This window comes from Rhinatrema bivittatum, chromosome 1 (assembly GCF_901001135.1).
Source record: "Rhinatrema bivittatum chromosome 1, aRhiBiv1.1, whole genome shotgun sequence".
Classification (NCBI taxonomy): domain Eukaryota; kingdom Metazoa; phylum Chordata; class Amphibia; order Gymnophiona; family Rhinatrematidae; genus Rhinatrema; species Rhinatrema bivittatum.
In genome coordinates, this window is record NC_042615.1 from 512,632,523 (window position 1) to 512,651,661 (window position 19,139).

General features: G+C 42.7%; 1 protein-coding gene across 1 annotated transcript in view; it reads right to left on the minus strand.

Moving 5' to 3' along the window:
• SYN1 (synapsin I) overlaps positions 1 to 19,139 on the minus strand; it is a 339,257-nt gene that overhangs the window by 45,839 nt on the left and 274,279 nt on the right. The window contains exons 8-9 of the mRNA XM_029611803.1: positions 5,708 to 5,782; positions 3,621 to 3,723 (exon numbers count right to left, since the gene is read on the minus strand). Coding sequence (XP_029467663.1) covers positions 3,621 to 3,723; positions 5,708 to 5,782 — 178 coding nt within the window. The remainder of the gene's footprint in view (positions 1 to 3,620; positions 3,724 to 5,707; positions 5,783 to 19,139) is intronic.

A 19,139-nucleotide genomic window follows, 5' to 3' on the forward strand; every position in this document is an offset into this window, starting at 1 on the left:
GTTGTGGCAGGCATTCTGTGAGTTCCTAGCCCTGTTTCCACAAGTTTTGGTTGTACTGGGTCATGTACAATTGGTAGGAAGCGATATGGATGATGAGCATAGTGCCCTGAAAAACCTTCCTACCCAAGGCATCCAGTTCCCTTTGTTCTCACCCCGGAGGGGCAGAGGCATGAGTGAAGGAGCATTTGGCCTTTTTGAAAGCAGATTCCACAACTACAGACTTGTGAGGGAGATGACGCCTCTCAAAACCTAAGGCCTGCAGAACTAGGTAGGTGGCATCTGCCTTCCTATTCACTGGAGAGATGGAGATTGAGTGTTCCCACATCTGGAGAAGAAGATCCTTAAAGATGTCATGAATGGGGCAGCCACTATCTCCTTAGGGGTGTTTTCAAGTTGGAGGACCTCCAACATTTTATGTCGCGCATCCTCCTCCATGAGAAGCTGGAAGGGGGATAGCTTTGATCATAGCCCTGACAAACCCCGCAAAGGAGAGGTCCTCCGGACGGGACCAATGCCTTTCCTCTGGTAGAGAAGAATCTGACAGGGGGTCATCCGAAATCTCAGAAGAAGATTCCAAAGAATCATCCCCCCACGGATCATAAGGGCCTTCTTCCTCACTGAGGCCATCACAGGACCTGCGCAGGTGAGGCCTGTGTAAATCCCTGGCCATGGGCTCCAAGGGCCTCGAAGGCACTGAGGGCATTGTGGGAATCAATGGCTCCAATGGAGGCCAGAGGGCCTTGCAAACGCTTGGAGAACAAGGCATAAGGACCGCAGCGCCGGACGCATCTTCCTCCTTGGAGGACCCAATGATGGAGATTGCTCCCGAGGGAGGCATCGGTGGCCGCTGGGGAATCGAGGGTCCCTCAGGCACCGGCTGTGTTGGGAGGGCGCCAAGGAGGACGTCCATATGCTTGAGCAGGGGGCGCCAAGATATACGGCGGAGTCTCCGACACCAGTATGGGGGCTGGTGCCGGGGGTGGCTCAAAGGTCCGCAGAGCTCGGAGCACTGCACTCTGCACCCTGCAGTTCAACTCCTACTGAAAGACCCGTAAGGACAGGACTGAGGGAGGGGGACGAGGCGTCACCGGTGCACCGCACCGATATAGGTGGGGAACGCCTGGGACGCCCGGATTTATCGAAGGATGGAGCTTCTCTGCCACAGGGTCACTTCGGTGGTGGTAAGGTAGCCCCCGGTAGCGCACTGGAACTGGAGATGTGTGCCAACGGCGACCAGTGTCAATGCTTGCAGGATCTCCCATGGTGATCGGCCCAGTCGTTCCCTGGTGCCAAGGAGGTGGAGGATCCCGATGTCCTGGAAATCAGTGAGTCCATGGAGGACTGATCACCATCACCTCAGTCTTTAGATGATGACGCCGGGGTGTGAAGAGGGGGAGTGTGTTGAGCAGCTCCCCTCAATCCCCGGGTGTTGATGATTCCAATGCAGGTGTGGATGGAGTAGACCTTTTGGGACCAAAAGGTTTCTCCATCTTATCGAGTCGAGCACGACTGCCCTTGGGGGTCATCTGATAACACAGTTGACACCCTCGGCCGTCGTGGGATGCCCCAAGGTAGAGGATGCAAACCTCATTCGGATCCGTGCTAGACATGGTCCATGCACACTGGGGGCACTGACGGAAGCCGGACAATGCCACGAATAACATCCAGCGCGTGGTAGATGAGGACACCAATAAGTGGGACGCTGGGAATCGACCGCGAAGATGGAAGAAAAATGTTTACGTACCGCATCAAGGAGATACACGACTGCAACGGGGACCTGACGATGGACTGGGGGAAAAACTGCGAATTTAAACGCAAAAAGTCAACAGAAGCAGAGCTCCAAAAAAAACCGCGAGACGACTGCACTACGGAAAAAGAGAGACTGAAGGGGGACCTCGCGTGGACGCATGGATAGTGGCGTGCTGGGCGTGCTCGGTGTGCCAGTCAAAGCTTCTAGAAACTTTGACAAAAGTTTTTCGTGCTGGGCTCCATCTGTTGATGTCACCCATATGTGAGGACTACCATCCTGCTTGTCCTAGGAGAAAATCAAGTACTAAGAGATACAATTGGAGCCCAGGAAGATATGGCAGAAATATACAGAAATAGACCTAGTTATGTTAAGCACCACTGACCTGAAAAAAATAAGAAATGCCATGCTGGGTCAGACCAAAGTCTATCCAGCCCAGCATCCTGTCTCTGACTGTGGCCAGTCTGGGTCATAAATAGCAGGAAGTTACTATTAGGAGATTCAACATCAAAATCAACATAAGAATGGCCTGTTTTATGAAATACTCTGTGTGTAAAATCCAAACAGTGCAGAAGAACATTGTTTGTTTGTCTAAAAAAAACAGGGTAGGGACTTAGGCATAATAAACCCTGTACTGTTCTATGCCATTGTAAATGTTTATTTTAATTTCGCTCAACGCACAATTAAACTCAACACACAATTAAACTCTGGAATTTGTTGCCAGAGGATGTGGTTAGTGCAGTTAGTGTAGCTGTGTTTAAAAAAGGATTGGATAAGTTCTTGGAGGAGAAGTCCATTACTTGCTATTAATTAAGTTGACTTAGAAAATAGCCACTGCTATTACTAGCAACAGTAGCATGGAATAGACTTAGTTTTTGGGTACTTGCCAGGTTCTTATGGCCTGGATTGGCCACTGTTGGAGACAGAATGCTGGGCTTGATGGACCCTTGGTCTGACCCAGTATGGCATGTTCTTATGTTCTTAATTTGAATCGATGCCTGAGTTTTGGATCATGCTCTTAATCCCAGCCTAGACAGGATATAGGATAGTGTCCGTCAGAATACAAGGTTGTTGCTTTCCTGGTATAGGAAGATAGATGGCATAACATCTATCTCCCGGAAAGAGCCTTATGACTTCACACTCAGGAAGTCTTTCTATGCTCACCTTGCCTTACCTCAATGTCCTCATGAATACTATGCTGAAGTGCTCCAAAAGTTAGGAGACCGCAGGATCTCACCATCTGTATGGGTTATCAGTTCTAGGGCGTCTCAGTGTCCAGGTAAACATAAGTTTGAGGGTTAATGTGGGCAACAACTGCCCTTCCCTGATCTGTACCACGCAGAAAAAAACTATGGAATACCTGTTTCTGAGCTGCCCATTTAGTAACGAAGTGTGGGTAGAGGTCACAACCCAATTAGGTGTACCCTTATGTGCTAGTTATATGGACAGAATGTATGGGATTGGGCTACGGCTCATTCAGCCTCTATGGACTTGCACTCTGTGGCTTATAACTTCCTTCATAGAATATAAAATATGGCAGGTGAGGTGTGTGTTAGTCTTGAGAAAAATTCACACCCCAAGGAATGAGGTGGTGTCTGCAATAACCAGCGCAAACTGGGACATCAGTGATACTGAAAAAGAACATTACGTCCCACAAGTTTGGGGGGCATTTGGGCAAACCTATCTCTAACACCAAGAAATTAAAAATATCAGCTATGTGATGCATTTGTCTGTGCTGTCAAAATATGTAATAAAGTATTTTATATATGTAAATATTTAGTTGTTTATAAATAAACTAGAATTAGCCTGCTATTCCAGTACTGAGACACATACCTGTACATGCATCTCCCTTTTCCTCCTCACTGTCTCTCACCTCAATTATGTGATCATTTCCATCTTTGCCATGCAGGGCTTCCACAGCACATATATCCAAACCCCCAAAGATGTCAGAGCAAGTATCCACCCAGAGTTTGTACCTGGAACGAGAAAACAGGGCACTGTAGATGCCAAGGAAAGGGAAAGGCTGAAGAGAAAACCATATTTCCTGTGTCTTGAATGAAAAATGCTAATCTATAGGAAGCCCAGATCCGCAGCCTCCAAAACTGGCAATAGGTGGTGCTATCTTATTAAAGGAATGGCACACTGCTTTCTTTCAGGTGTGATGATCTTATCATTTCTATTTAATTTGCCCATTCTGATAAACTCTCTTTGCTCTTCTCCTTCAAACGTTCTGTAGCTGTAGGGAGGCTGTAACACTGCAAAGATGCTCCTTCCCTTCCTGCAGAACATGGGCAACTAATGTAAGCAGTTTCATTTTGTGACAATGTCTTTTGGTATCGGTGAGAATTACCATGCATAAATATTATAAACAAATAAAAGTGAAATGCAATATTAAAGTAGAGCGTATGAGGAAAATGTTTTGGGGTTTGTTTGTTTTTTTTTGCATAATTCAGTTGGCAGTTAAAACAAACTGAATCAGTAGGCTCCCTCTGAAATGTATCTCATTTGTGAGAAAATCTCACTGCTTCAAGTTTCTAAAACCATCTTCCTGATTAACTGCTATTATGTCTTTAAGTCACTCACAGGGGTGCTGCTGTGCTGATAATTATCAGTACCCTATGCCCAGGGGGACAAGCAGAGCCATGCCTGGTTTTATCCCAGTACATGCCTAGAGATGTAATCCTGCATTTCCTATAGGGAAAGAGAAACTATATCTCCCACTGCACATATCTCCATATGTGCAGTGGGTTAAGACCACAACTGGCTCAGGGCCCGATGCAATATGGGTGTGTTCAGCAGAGCACACATTTTTTTTTTTAATTTTCTGTTTATCGATTTATTCAAATTATACAAAGCATATCCTCTTTGCACAGAAGCAAAGAAACAATTTTACCCACAACTGTGCGCACATTTTTCACGTGCAACTGTTTCACTCGATGCGGTGACCAGTTTTGTGTTCACAGTTTTGTGTAAAACTGTGTGTCCTGCTTAGCGCCCTCACATGAAAATCCCTATTACCTCCCCAAAGCAGAAAGGTGTGCTGGCTGAAAGGCAGGTTTTTCTTAGTGCTGGGAATTTTACTCCCGGTTTCTACACTGGAAGCATTTTTTTTGCACAAAAAACATATTTTATGCATGCAAATCATGTTTTGTGCACATAAATTATGTCTGAAAGCCTCCCCTGCTCCCATGAGTTAAAATGTGTGATCGGCCTGTGCTGAATGCACATTTTAACTCGGGTTTGTGCGCACATTTTCCAGTCAGCACACTTTTTAAACTCCCAATGCATTAGCATACCATTAGATTATTGCATTGGGACTTAATGTTTTAAAATTGTTCCTTAAGAAACTGTGTGCTGAGTTGCAGCACACAATTTTAACCCACACCTTATAACATTGGGCCCTCAGTTTGTCCCACTGGACAAGTTTATCACACCTGTTCAGGTATTACCACAGGGTGTCAGTACTGTATCTGTGTAATCTGGAAAATAAACATCTGCAGTACATAAACTAACCACAGGATGTCACATTATATCACTGTAACACATATCTGCAATCTACAGTGACAATTACAGACTTCAAGCTCAGACCACTATTAAAGTGGCAGTCCTCAGTTTTCTCTATAAGTCATAGGCCACAGCCTGCTGTGTAATTTTCCCTATGTTTATTTTTCTTTTGTTTATCCCCTACATGTACCACTTCCTCCTACAGGGCAATCTATACACAGAAAATGCTTGTGATTTTAAGAGGTTTGACTGTCAAGAAAACACAACCTCAGGGAGACATCTGGAGGTGCCCAATCTGAACACTATCATCACTTCATAAAGCCACAGGATGACTCCAAGTGATGCCTGAGTCTCCCTCCATTCCTGGGGCTGAAGCTGGCCTGATAGGGAAAATCTGGGATAAATGATACAAGTGCTGGCATTCTTGCACTGCCAAAGCACAGGTCTGTTACCCACCTGTCAGACATAGCGATCTGTTCCAGCATGGCTGAGCCTGTGTTTGTCTTCCAGTTTCCAGAGATGGAGGTTCTCCTGCAGAGCAAGAGAAAGACAAAAGAAGGGTCAGAGAGTGAGGGGAGCACATTGTCAGCGCTGGTCATTATAATACTTTGCACAGTATAGTGCACTCTGTCAGTGTTATGGAAAGAAAACCCATACCCCACTATGTACACTGTCAGCGATACATAAATATAATAATTCATTCTGTAACATGCATACTGTCAGCACCATATATAACTAATATCACATACTACGCAGTACACATTGTTATTTTCAGATGACAGCGGTACAAGAGTCATACTGATGGGTCACTTGGCTTGCGCATTGTGCAGAGACTAAGGACTCCATCAGGGTTTTCCTAGAAAGCTTCTGTGCACGTGCAGGGGATTTCCCACATAGAGTCTGTACATAATTCAGCGGCATGACTTATCTACCACCAATGCTGTTATGATCATGTAACCCTTTTCTCAAGTCATTACACTGGCTCCCCGTCCACTTCCACATAAAATTCAAGGTTCCTATTCCCACCTACAAGGGCATTCCCTCTACAGCTCCTCATTACCCCTCCTGTCTTATTTCACCATACACCCTTCTTCTCAAACTTCTCTCATCAGCTAAACTACTATTATCATAAGAACATAAGAACATAAGAAAATGCCATACTGGGTCAGACCAAGGGTCCATCAAGCCCAGCATCCTGTTTCCAACAGTGGCCAATCCAGGCCATAAGAACCTGGCAAGTACCCAAAAACTAAGTCTATTCCATGTAACCATTGCTAATGGCAGTGGCTATTCTCTAAGTGAACTTAATAGCAGGTAATGGACTTCTCCTCCAAGAACTTATCCAATCCTTATCAGTACCTTATCAGTACCTTTCGCTTTATTGCCAAATCTTATCTCTCTGCAACTGCCACCTGGCTCCCCCATATATCTAGAATAACCTTGCTGAATATGTGTGCCAGGCCACCCTCTCTTACCAGATTCAAATCCAGCCTGAAAACTCACATCTTCAAGGCTGCTTTTAAGATCTGAACTTACTCATGCAACTAATGTATCAATCTGGGCTCCAGTCTGGGGAGTGATTTTTTTTGTTTTTGGACTAAGCAGGGGCTGTTAATCCATTTAAGATGAAACTGATTACCAACAACTTACAAACCAGAGTTTTACCTGTAACATTTCCAGATCTCAAATGTCATATCTGGATGCTCAGTTAAAAGTGTCCCTCCCCAGTTTAATCTTGTCTTAAATCCTCTCAGTCACAGCCTTGCTGTCTTTAATTCAGACCTTCTTATTTGCTTTTTTGTTGTGAATCCTGTCTGTCTGTCTAGTCTAGATTGTAAATTCCAAGGAGTAGGGGCCATCTATAAGGTGCATCCGGTATGTGCTATACAAATGATGATGATAATAAGGGGTCGATATTCAGCCGCTATCTGGTTGCACAAGTTAGCCAGATAAACTTACCGGTATTTGGCAAACTTGGATGAGATATTCATTGGCATAGCTGCACCCTGAATATGCTTAGCTATCTTATAGTTATCTGGATAAGGTCTGTGAGGACCTGCTGGACAGTTCTGTCTGCCAGCCACCAGAGGGCATCAGTGGGCCTCTTGGACTGCCTGCCCAGCTTTATGCTCTGATGCACAGTTACTCTGCTAAGCCTCCCAATTCTATGCCTTGTATGTCCTGCTGTAGTCATTTTCTTGCAGCTGGATTCTCCTTATATTCCAGTCTTAGGTTCAGTATCTTGCCAGAGCTTGGGGTCCTAGTCCTGATCTGTATCTAGCTCTTCAATTCTGGTCTGTATTTTGCTCATATCTGGTCTTGTGACCCAAATTTGAGGCTTTACATGGGTCTCACTTTCAGTCCTGCTTATTCTGTGCTCCTATTTTGTTTGTTTGGTGTTCCTGTCTGGTTTTGCATCCTTTGTGTTCTTGTCTGTTCCTAGTTGTTTTGCATTTCCTAGTCTTGTTTTGGTTAGTGGGCACCTTTCTGTTCCCTGGTCCTGCAGTAGCTCAGTTTCTGCTCCTGCTATCTAAGTCCTGCCAGCCACCAGCACTTGAGGGCTCAACCCTAAGGAGAAGGTTGGCAATATAGGCAGAAGACTCATGAATCTGTTCCTGCTCAAGCCTGCTTCATCTGTGTCCAGCCTGCTCCTGTTTTAGGGGTCAATAACATGTGCAGTCCAAGTTTATCTGGTTAATTTTAAGACAGCCACATAACAGTCCTACACTTTTTCAGCTAACTAAGCCAGATAACTGAATATTGGCATTTATCTGGCTCACCAGGTCATTCATCAAAATGCACTAGGGCCCTAACCCGTGCGATAAATATTGCAACATGCTATAGTATGCAAATTTTACATTTAGTATGCAAGTGGGAGGGGTTAATGGAAATGAGGGTCATTATACCCATGTTAGCAGGGAAAATGTTTTTGTCTCATAGGAGGAGAAGGGAGCCTCTGTATTGAGCCAATGTGACATGCTATACAGATAACTGGGGGCGAGTGAGGTGGATATGGGGAGTGGATTCACATACACAGTCAGAGGAATTAACTGCAAATTTGATATGACTGATGAATTTCTATCATTTGAATCAATGAAAGGTACCAGTAAGACGACTTGATTACTACAAAGCAGAACTGCATTGTATAAATCAACTGTATATGTAAAACCACCCCCCCAAACCTGCCCCAAGTTGAAAGTGTCCCCTCTTACAATGGTGTGTGTGTATATATATATATATATATATATATATATAGCATGTCACGTTGCCTCTATACAGAGGCTCTCCCTCTCCCCCTAAACAAAAAACAAATAATGCACAACTTGATAATATAGGGGAGCATTAAACTTGATAATGTGCCATGTGTTGTGATATTTATCTATGCGGTAACTACAATTTTCCTAACCATGCCCATTTTTTTTTATCGAGGGCCTTTTCACCTTCATGAGCATGTGACCTCAGGAAGATTGTAGGTAACATGATGGAATGAGTAATATGAAAAGCTGATACTTCTTTTGGTAGAAACTTGGGGTTAGTGTGGAGAACTTAGGTTGAAAGTGGAAAAATTGCATATAAGGCAGATAATGAACCAAGGCCTGAAGTTCGTTGATTCTTCTGGCTGACATGACTGCTACAAGGAACATAACTTTCCAAGTTAGAATTTTAAGTGAAGCCAAGTCCAGTGGTTCAAACGGTGACTTCATGAGTTGTGCTAGAACCATGTTTAGGTCCCATGGTACTGGTGGATTTATAACTGAAGGTTTAATATGCCATAAACCTTTCATGAACTTGGATATTGGGATGAATGGAGATTGGCTTGCCCTCAGTTTGGGCATGGTAAGCTGCTATGGCACAGAGATGCACTCTCACATATCAGGTGGCAAGACCTGGAGCAGAAAAAGTGAGTAGTTCAGTAACAGGATGTGACTGGATCCAAGGTATTATCATGACACCATGTGAAGAATCTTTTCCATTTAAAACCATAGGCTCTTCTAGTTGATGATTTTCTAGTAGACAGTACAATTTTCCTCAATCTTTTTAAGTAGAGAGAATTTGGCGATTTATTGAACGTTCAACATTCAAGCTGTCAAGTCCATGGAAGAAAGGTTAAGATGAAACAGACATCCCTCTTTTTGACTCAATAATGACGGGTTTGATCCAAGAGAGATCAAAAGACTGCTGGATAGCTGTACCAGATATGCAAACCAAACCTGTTTGAGCCATGCTGGAGATATGAGGCACGGTCTTTGATTACGATGGAAAACTGTAGATGAGACCTGCGCTCCAATTGAGTAGCTAAGCATTGTGAGTGGAGCTGAGTTTGCTGGCAAAGTGGGGCAAAACTTTTCCAGCTTTCCCTTTTTCTCTGAGGCAAAAAGGTCGATAGTTAGGTGTTTCCATCGACTAAATAGTTTGTTGGATGTCGACTGCTGTGGAGACCATTCATGTGATCAAATACTCTGTCCTGGGATGGTTTGCCAACATGTTGGCGATCCCTGGGAGGTAGGTTGTTTGCAGGATCGCTTGATATCTGCCCATCCATTCCCATATTTTTATTGCTTCTTAGCAGAGTCCACAATCCTGTGCCTCTTTCTTTGTTCACACAGAACATGGCTACCTAGTTGTCAGCCTGAATGAGATTTCTCTTCCCCTGGAGGAAGTGAGTGAAGGTTATCTGAGGGCACCTGATAGTTCTCAATTCTAGGAGGTTGATTTGGAATTGTTTTTCAATGAATGATCAAGAATCTTGTTGTTGACAAGACCTTAAAAAAGATTTGAACCAGGTTAAAACGAATTCCTCTATTTCTCTTAATTTTGCTTGCAGAACTGAATGACAGCAGAGGCGATAGTAAAAGAATTGCTATAACATCATCTCCAGAATCAGGTGTTCGCAGTAAATAATCAACAGAGATCAAAACAATCTCTATATTTTGTCCATTTCTAAAACCACATATGCTTCTCATGCAAGATCTTCCTAGAATCTAGAAACCTTTGCAACTGAGAAAAAATAACTTTTTCTAAAGTTTTCCAAGGGCAATACATTTGATTTTGGTCTATAACTGCTAGAAAGATCTTTTTGGAAATTGCCTTTTTTTAATACCAGGCAAACTAAAGCTTTTTTAAACTCCCCTGGCACCACACTTTCTGAAAGGGATTGGTTTATCAAATCTCTACAATAATCTATAAATTCCTCTTTAAACATTACAAAAACCCATATTGGACAAGGGTCCAACGCACAATAAGAGTTTTTTAAGCCTTGCAATTTAGCTTCCACGTCTGTACCTGAAACCACTTCAAATGTTTCCCAACATGTTTCAGGTTTAACAAGTTGCAAATGTAGTAATAACTCCCTCTCATTAGTCTTAGTCATACAATAGTCAGCAAAGACCTGAGCCAAAATCATCTCTTTAAAATCATTCTGATCTTGCGATTCTGTCAAGCGTTGAACCACATGAAAATGTTCCTTCAGTCTATTTAGCGATTTTTGAAGTTGGGAAGGAAAATAATTCTTCCTAGTTACCCTAAACAGTTACTCTTACGAGCCTCTAGGAACAACTTCAAGTTTTCTGAATTAGGTGAAGTACGCCACTTATGTTCGACTGCTCACATAGCCCTTTTATTAATTTGAACTTCAGCAGAGAACCATGGAACCCGGCCATGATGATATTTTACTATCTTTTCCTGAAAAGGAGCAGCAATGGGAGAGACATTAGTCAATGCTCAAGCAGAGAAGCTGCAAATTTTTCAACCGAATCAGTATTGATCAAACTCTTTTGAACTAGCCATTCTTCTCTAAATTTCTCCTTATAGATTGGTGGATGAACCTTTTTTTTTTTTTTAAAGCTGGTTCGCATTGGATCATTTCTTGACCAGCATACTGCCATCTGAATGTAATCAATTTATGATCAGTCCAAGGGACTACATCGATTTTAATATCACTAATTAACAATAACAGAAACATAGATTCTGAAATTATAAACTGATCCAAGACATGTCTCGCAAAATGAGTTGGGGCAGTGATCAATGAGCTCAATTGTAAAGCAGACAATAAGGATTCAAATTCCTAAAATACTTCTTTGGGATCACTATTCTCGTGAATATTTAAATTCCCTATACTTAACATTTTTTGAAACTAGGCCAGCATGACCATTAAAAAATCACCCAGGACCTTATTTAAATAACCTTGAGGGTAATATAGCAATGCCAATATCGACTCGTCCCATCACAAAGCTAAGCTTTCACTGCCCTGCCCCCAACTGTAATGAAATTTGTTTAAAAAAAAATAAATTTGTAATATATTATTACACCACCTCCTTTTCTTTTTGGTCTGCATTTATATAAAATACTATAACCACTTAGATAGGAAAGCAGCAGTAAGAGCAAATCTGATTCGCTGTGCTATGATTTTGAAACAAAAAATAAATCAAACCTTTTATCAATTAACAATTGGAATACTATATCAATCTTATTATTAATAGAACAGATATTAACATACCCTACAAAAAATGGTTTAGAATCTTTCCAAAACTTTTTAGTTGTTAAATAAGGTAGCCAATATGGAGCTGTCAGAATTCTAGACCTATCTGATAAAGAAGAATTATTACTAAAATTTGACAAAGGATTATATTGATCCTGCCCTAACATTACCGGCATTCTCTGATCGGGAAAAAACATATTTATATAAAACAAAAGCCCAACACCAGTCCAAACATCAATCCAAGCGAAGGGACAAGCAAAAGGACACAGCCCTTTGCTGTGGTCCTTCACCGGTGGCCCACTGCCTTTAGCAGCCCGAAGGCCCTCTGACATCGATGTTGTGGAGATGGGCGGAGCTACCTGGCCCTGTTCTCGGTGAGGCAGAAGGAGAGCAGGTACCTTGAGCACATTCAGACCGATGCAATATTGGGCGCTCTGGCCAGCACACCGCTATACGCACATTGGACGCATGTTTTGGACATGCTAGATGTACGCCCGATGCAATACCGGGATTAGCGCATCCATAATGTTTGTGCAAACTAGCGAGTAGCAAATAGCGCCGATCGCATTTAAATTCCATGTAAATAAGTCAATTAGCTATGACCTCCCAATGCAGTAATGCGTGCCCAAAACTAGTGCATCCATAACAAATTTGTTTATGTATGAAATCTAGCACCATCCCTATCCCTGGAGTAATTGTGGTGGTGCTATTGGTAGCGATGGTTTGTGAAAGGTTTCCATGTGATTTCTACCATTTCAACAATGGATTATATTCACTTTCTTGTCCTGCTGACTTTTCTCTTGCATGTGCAAGCAAGAATAAGGGATGTCAGACCAAAGGAGGGTTTTGTGCATCCCGGCCGTGTGGGTGCCGCGACCGGGCCTGCTCACCTGGCATTACCATCCACTAGTACAAGCTTACCCGCTGCCGCTAACCCCCAGCGTCCCTGTCGCTCACTGCGGCCTCCCTTGGCGGCTCCATTGCTACAGGCCTCACAGCGGAGCTCCTATTGGGGCTCCGCATCCTCGGCCGGCTTGGCCCCACCCCTAGGCACGCGCGCGGCTGACCTCACCAGTCTTTAAAGGCCCAGCGCGGGAAACCCTCGAGAGGCACGCCCCGATGACATCATCAGCCTTCCGTATATAAGGCAGGGCTCAAATCTCTGAGCCCTGCCTGGCAATTGGATCAACACAGTTTTATGTAGAGAGTTTGCCTTCGTGTTCCAAGTGTCTCCCGTTCCAGCATTTCCTGTTCCAGGTTTGTAGGAGTCATTTGTGAAAAGATATATTGACATCAATTAGTGGACAGTAGCTATTCCTATGTTATCTTGAATTGCTAAGTATTTGTGACTTGAATTGGCCACTGTTGAACACAGAATGCTGGGCTTGATGGGCCCTTGGTCTGACCCAGTATGGCACGTCTTATGTTCTTATGTTCTTAGGTACAACCCAGAGCCATCTGTAGACCTTGCTGGCAGCATATAATTCAGTCATGGACAGCTCTCATTGGATTGCCTAAGACAGATGTGGTGTGAAGATACTGGCTCAGATCTTGGGCAATTTTTACTCTTTATGAGGACCTGCGTAGTGGCCTTGACTTTGTCGACTATCGCAACCATACCATGCCTGGGTTGGTGAAACGTCTGTGCACTTTGCAGTTTTTCTCCACAGGAAGCTTCCAAAATATGGTTGGAATCGCTGCAGGGGTGGATCAGTCCTCAGACTCGCAGTACTTAGGATAAATCTTGAGGGCGATGATGAAGTAGATGAAGCAATACATCTATTATCCCAAAGACCCAGCGCAGGAGATCCGGGATGGGTTCTTTAAAATAGCTGGGATGTCCAATGTGTTGGATGCGATAGTCTGTACTCACATTGCATTGACCCCAAAGTGGGAACAGGAGAGTTCATTCCGCAACCACAAGCAATTCCATTCCATGAATGTGCAGGTTGTTTGTGATGCACACCTTCAAATCCTGAATGTAGTGTCAAGATTTCCTGGGAGCTGCCATGATTCCTACATTCATCACTTGGAACCCATTTCCCACGGGGAAGATACAGTAACGGCTGGCTGTTCAATAAGTAACATTTGCTTTGGGCAATGGTTATAGACAGCCAGGTGGGATGGAGGCATGCAAGGCCCAGCATGAGAACATTGCCAATTTGTAAAAAAAAAGATGTATGTCATTGTGTACTGTTTATTTATGAAAATATTTCTGGACCACTGTATTTGTAGGGGGGTGGGGTAGGTATAAAATGAGTATATGTTGTATGGAGTTGTGTATGTGGGTGGTAGTGTCTCAATAGTGTTTTTTTAATGCAATATTGCTTACTCATTTCATAGGTGATGGTGGCTATAGTTGTAAGCTGTGGTTGCTTACTCCGCTCCTGTTCTCATGCACAGCAGCCAAAAGAACTTATAACGAGGCACATACCAGTACAAGAAATGTCATTGAGCAGTCATTTGGTGTGCTGAAAAGCTGATTCGGATGTTTGGACCAGTCTGGTGGTGCCCTGCAGTACAGTGCGGAAAAGGTCGCAAGTATTGTTATGGCCTGCTGCATGCTCCATAACATTGCTTTGCGCTTCAGGCTGGAAGCAGAGGTTGCAGAACACTTGCGCCAGATCCACCTGTAGAACCGGCAACTGAAGTGGGCAACACAGTGAGAGGCTCCAAGGTTTGCTGAAGGATCATTGGTGATTATTTCTCGTATAAGTGGTTAACTATGATACCAATAAACCCTCTCCACTTTTGAATATATTGATCTATCTGCAATCAACAAACTGCTTATGGAAAATATTTGTGCTTTTTCTTATTATAGCAGTATATTAATTGAATTTTTTTAATGGCGTCTGTGCTGTGGATTTCTGTATCTGTGATACCTATGTCCTTAACATCCTTGCAATCATGGGCATCCCACGCACAAGCTCCCACCAACACCTTTCGCTGGCATGCGTCCCCTCGCCCTCTTACCAAATCTTACAAAAATCTAAATCTTACAAAAATCTAAATCCTGTTTTGTATTTTATTTCAGGAGCTGTAATCGGAGGCTGATGGATGGACCAGGAACCCAATATTTCTTTGATATGTTTTTGTCCATTTTTTTCTAATTGTACCAATAAATTCATTGAATTTCTATAACAGACTCTGTCCTCAGGATTATCGTACATGTGATCCATATGTCTATCCCCTTTACTCTCTTACAACCCCCACCATTGGCATCCTTCTCCTCGCAGCCTCTCACCATGCATGAGAACCTGTTGTGTGTGGTAGGACACTTGATGAAACATGTTACCCATGCAGTGGTACCAAATAACAAAATAAACATTTCAAATTATCAACTTTATTACTAAACAACAACCTGAGATATAACTAATGCAATCTAAATTAATAAAATAATAACAAGGCGCCCAAGACCAGCACCTTGCAGGGACATCCAAGATTTGGGCCTGCGTGGACAAAGGCCCTTAATGGGTACCCAGTGCTGACGAATGATAGAAAAACATGTTGACTAACTGGGGTATAGGGCACCACGCAAGTGACTACATAATCAGTGGACAGAAGGGCTTTCAAAAACAATAGGTCACAGTTCACATGAAGTGCACATTTGAAAGCCCTTTTCATTGGATAACCTCGTTGTAAAAAGTTTTGGAACATGATTTGTTCTTGGGTAATGTATTCAGCACGAGTGGAGCATAAATGACGTAGGTGAAAAAACTGGCCAATGGGAATATTGTTGGTATATAATGCCTTTGAATAAGAAAAAATTCTGAGTAAGTGCAATGCATGTAAAAGCCACCAAAAAGGTATCCACAGAGGTGGCGGAACATCTGCACAAGTCATAAGGACAGATTGAACAATCATGATAGCCTCAGTCTGCAGAATGTTAGTATACAGTAATTCAAGGTCCATAGTGACTAACAATATCCGAGAAGTAATGTCAGGTAATTGATCAATCAAGGAAATAAAGTGAGCCGAGTCACGTACATATGATTTGGCTAGAGGAACCAAAGGTCTTAAGAAATATTCAAAAAAATGGGACAAAGGTTCCAGTAGTGAGCCTATGCCAGAGACAATCGGTTGTCCGGGAGGATCAATCAGTGATTTATAAAAATTTGGAAGCAAATAAAAGGCGGGCATATGAGGGTGGGGTTCTGTCAAAAATTGCACCTCTTGTGGTGTAATGAGTTGAGTGTCAGCTGCCTGTGTGACTAGTGCAAAAATCTGTTCACACTGGGGTTCTCTAGTAAAGGCAAATAATAAGTGTGGTCTGATAACTGTCGACATACTGCAGAGATATACTTAGATAAATCCAGGATAATAACCCCTCCCCTTTTGTCAGCTGGTTTAATTATAAATGAAGACTCAGAAGGAATAGACTTGCTAGCCTGACGATCTCTACTGGTAAAATTTTGAAACATTCTTTTCTTCTCACTTTCAAAACGCTGTAGATAAAAAAAGCAAGTCTTTCAAAGGATACTAGTAGTGGATCCACCGGGTCTGGTGGGAATCTTGTATGTTTAATTTATTCACTTCAAATGTGTACCCTCTCGGCTGAGATCCAAGATGCCCATGTACTGAGAAGCTGGACTGGAGCTCTCTCTGTTTTCTAGGTTTCTCATTTTTCTCAAAATGCCTCATACTAAAAGGAAAGCCAAGCTGAGGGAGACTGCCCAGGCTTCTCCCTTGACTGACTTGCTTCAACCCAGGATTGAGAGCTTCTTTGCCTCGACATCTACAAACACGTTGGGCATGAGTGCCCTTGCGGATGCCGACATGGAGTGAGCACCGTTGCCGTGGGCCAAAGAAACATCCCTGAGTCCGGCGTGCCCTCAATGCCATCTCCTCCCTTTAGCAAAATGTCCATGGAAGCGAAGCTGAGACCGGTAAGCCCCGCAGTTGATCGGGTGATTCTGGCACCTGGGGAAACTGCTACAGAGGCAGCTGTATGCCTTGGTTTTGTGGCCTCATTGGAGAAGTTAAGTGGAGGAGCTTTTCCACTCCTGTTCACAGAATTACATCTAGTGCTCCCTCGATGCAGATTTTCTTGTTGGCATTTGGAAGGGACATGGCTGGAAAAAACACCTTATCTAGCAAAAGTTGCTTGGATACCAGGACACATTTGGCTCCAAAGGTAACTTTAATTAAACCCCCAGTTATTATATTGGACGCTGTTTGGAATGCTTTAGTTTAATTAGAAACTTCTATTTCCTCTTTAACAAAAATTACTTTAGATACCAATCAGTGACAAACTGGTTGCTTCATATGGGGAGAAAATTGAAGTCTTGGAGTCTTGAGTCTCAGCAGTTGAAAAGATTCAAAATGGTCAGTCTGACTTGATTTACTCCAAGCAGTTAAAGAATATCGAGATTGCTATGAGAAGTCTGAATTGGAGAGTTCTTAATTTTCCAGTTATTAAATTGATTTCACCACTGGATCTTTTTAAGAATTATTTTTCACAAGTTCACAAGATTCCTAACAAGGTAAAGCCAGTTATAACTAAAGCATTTTATTTGACACAGCAAGCTACAGGAATTCACGAAGATCAAGGGCACCAATGACATAGGAAAATATGGGAGAGAGGTTCTGGAAGCCAAATTTAGGAATTTTAGGTAGAAAGCTGAAATCCAGAACCTCCAGGGTGGCATTCACTGAAATGCTTCCTGTTTCACATGCAAGTCCCCAGAGGCAGGCAGAGCTCCGGAGTTTCAATGCATGGATGAGACAATGGTACAGAGATTCAGTTTTGTAAGGAACTGGGGAAACTTTTGGAGATGGGGGAGACATTTCCAAAAGGATGGGCTCCACCTTAACCAGAGTGGAACCAAGCTGCTAGCACTAACTTTTAAAAAGGAGATACAGCAGCTTTTAAACTAGAACAAGGGGGAAAGCTGACAGTCACTCATCTGTGCATGGTTCGGAGGAATATATCCTTAAAGGATACTAATGAAACAGAAGAGTTAGGGCATCCCAACAGAGAGGTTCCAATAAATGCAAAGATAGTCCATATGCCTATATGTAAATAAATCACCTGAGCTAAAAATTTCCAAATTATCCCTATCAACTGAAAAGCAGGTTGGTAATACAAACAAAAAACACACTTTGAAATGTCTGTATGCCAATGCCAGAAGTCTAAGAAGTAAGATGGGGGAGTTAGAGTGTAAAGCAGTAAATGATGAGATTGACATAATTGGCATCACAAAGACCTGGTGGAAGGAGGATAACCAATGGGACAGTGCTATATCAGGGTACAAATTATATCGCAATGATAGGGTGTGGCACTTTATGTCTGGGGGGGTACAGAGACCAACAGGATAAAGATTATACAAGAGACTAAATGCTCAGTAGAATCTATATGGGTAGAAATCCCAATTGTGTTGGGTAAGAATATAGTGATAGGAGTATACTACCATCCACCTGGACAAAATGGTCAGACAGATGATGAAATGCTAAGAGAAATCAGGAAGCTAACCAATTTGGCAGTGCAGTAATAATGGGAGATTTTAATTGCCCCAATATTGACTGGGTAAATGTAATATCAGGACATGCTAGAGACAAAGTTCCTGGTTGTAATAAACGACTGCTTCATGGAACAATTGGTTCAATAACCAACCAAAGAGGGAGCGATTTTAGATGTAACTTAGTGGAATGCAGGATTTAGTGAGAGAGGTAACGGTGGTGGGGCCACTTGGCAATAGTGATCATAACATGACCAAATTTGAACTAATAACTGGAAGGGGGATAATAAGTAAATCTACAGCTCTAACACTAAATTTTCAAAAGGGAAACTTTGATAAAATGAGGAAAATACTTAGATAAAAACTGAAAGGTGCAGCTGTAAAAGTTAAAAGTGCTCAACAGATGTGGACATTGTTTAAAAATACAATTTTAGATGTGCAGTCCAGATGTATTCCACGCATTAAGAAAGGTGGAAGGAAAGCAAAACGATTACTGGCATGGTTAAAAGGTGAGGTGAAAGAGGCTATTTTAGCCAAAACCAAAACCTTCGAAAACTGGAAGAAGAATCCATCTCAAGAAAATAGGAAAACGCATAAGCATTGTCAAGTTAAGTGTAAAACATTGATAAGACAGGCGAAGAGAAAATTTGAAATGAAGTTGGCCATAGAGGCAAAAACTCATAATAAAAACTTTTTAAAATATATCCGAAACAAGAAACCTGTGAGGGAGTTGGTTGGATCATTAGATGACCAACGGGTTAAGGGGCTCTTAGGGAAGATAAGGCCATTGCAGAAAGACTAAATGAATTCTTTGCTTCTGTGTTTACTAATAAGGATGTTGAGGAGCTACCAGTTCCGGAGATGGTTTTCAAGAGTGATGAGTTAGATGAACTGAACCAAATCACTGTGAACCTGGAAGATGCAGTAGGCCAGATTGACAAACTAAAGAGTA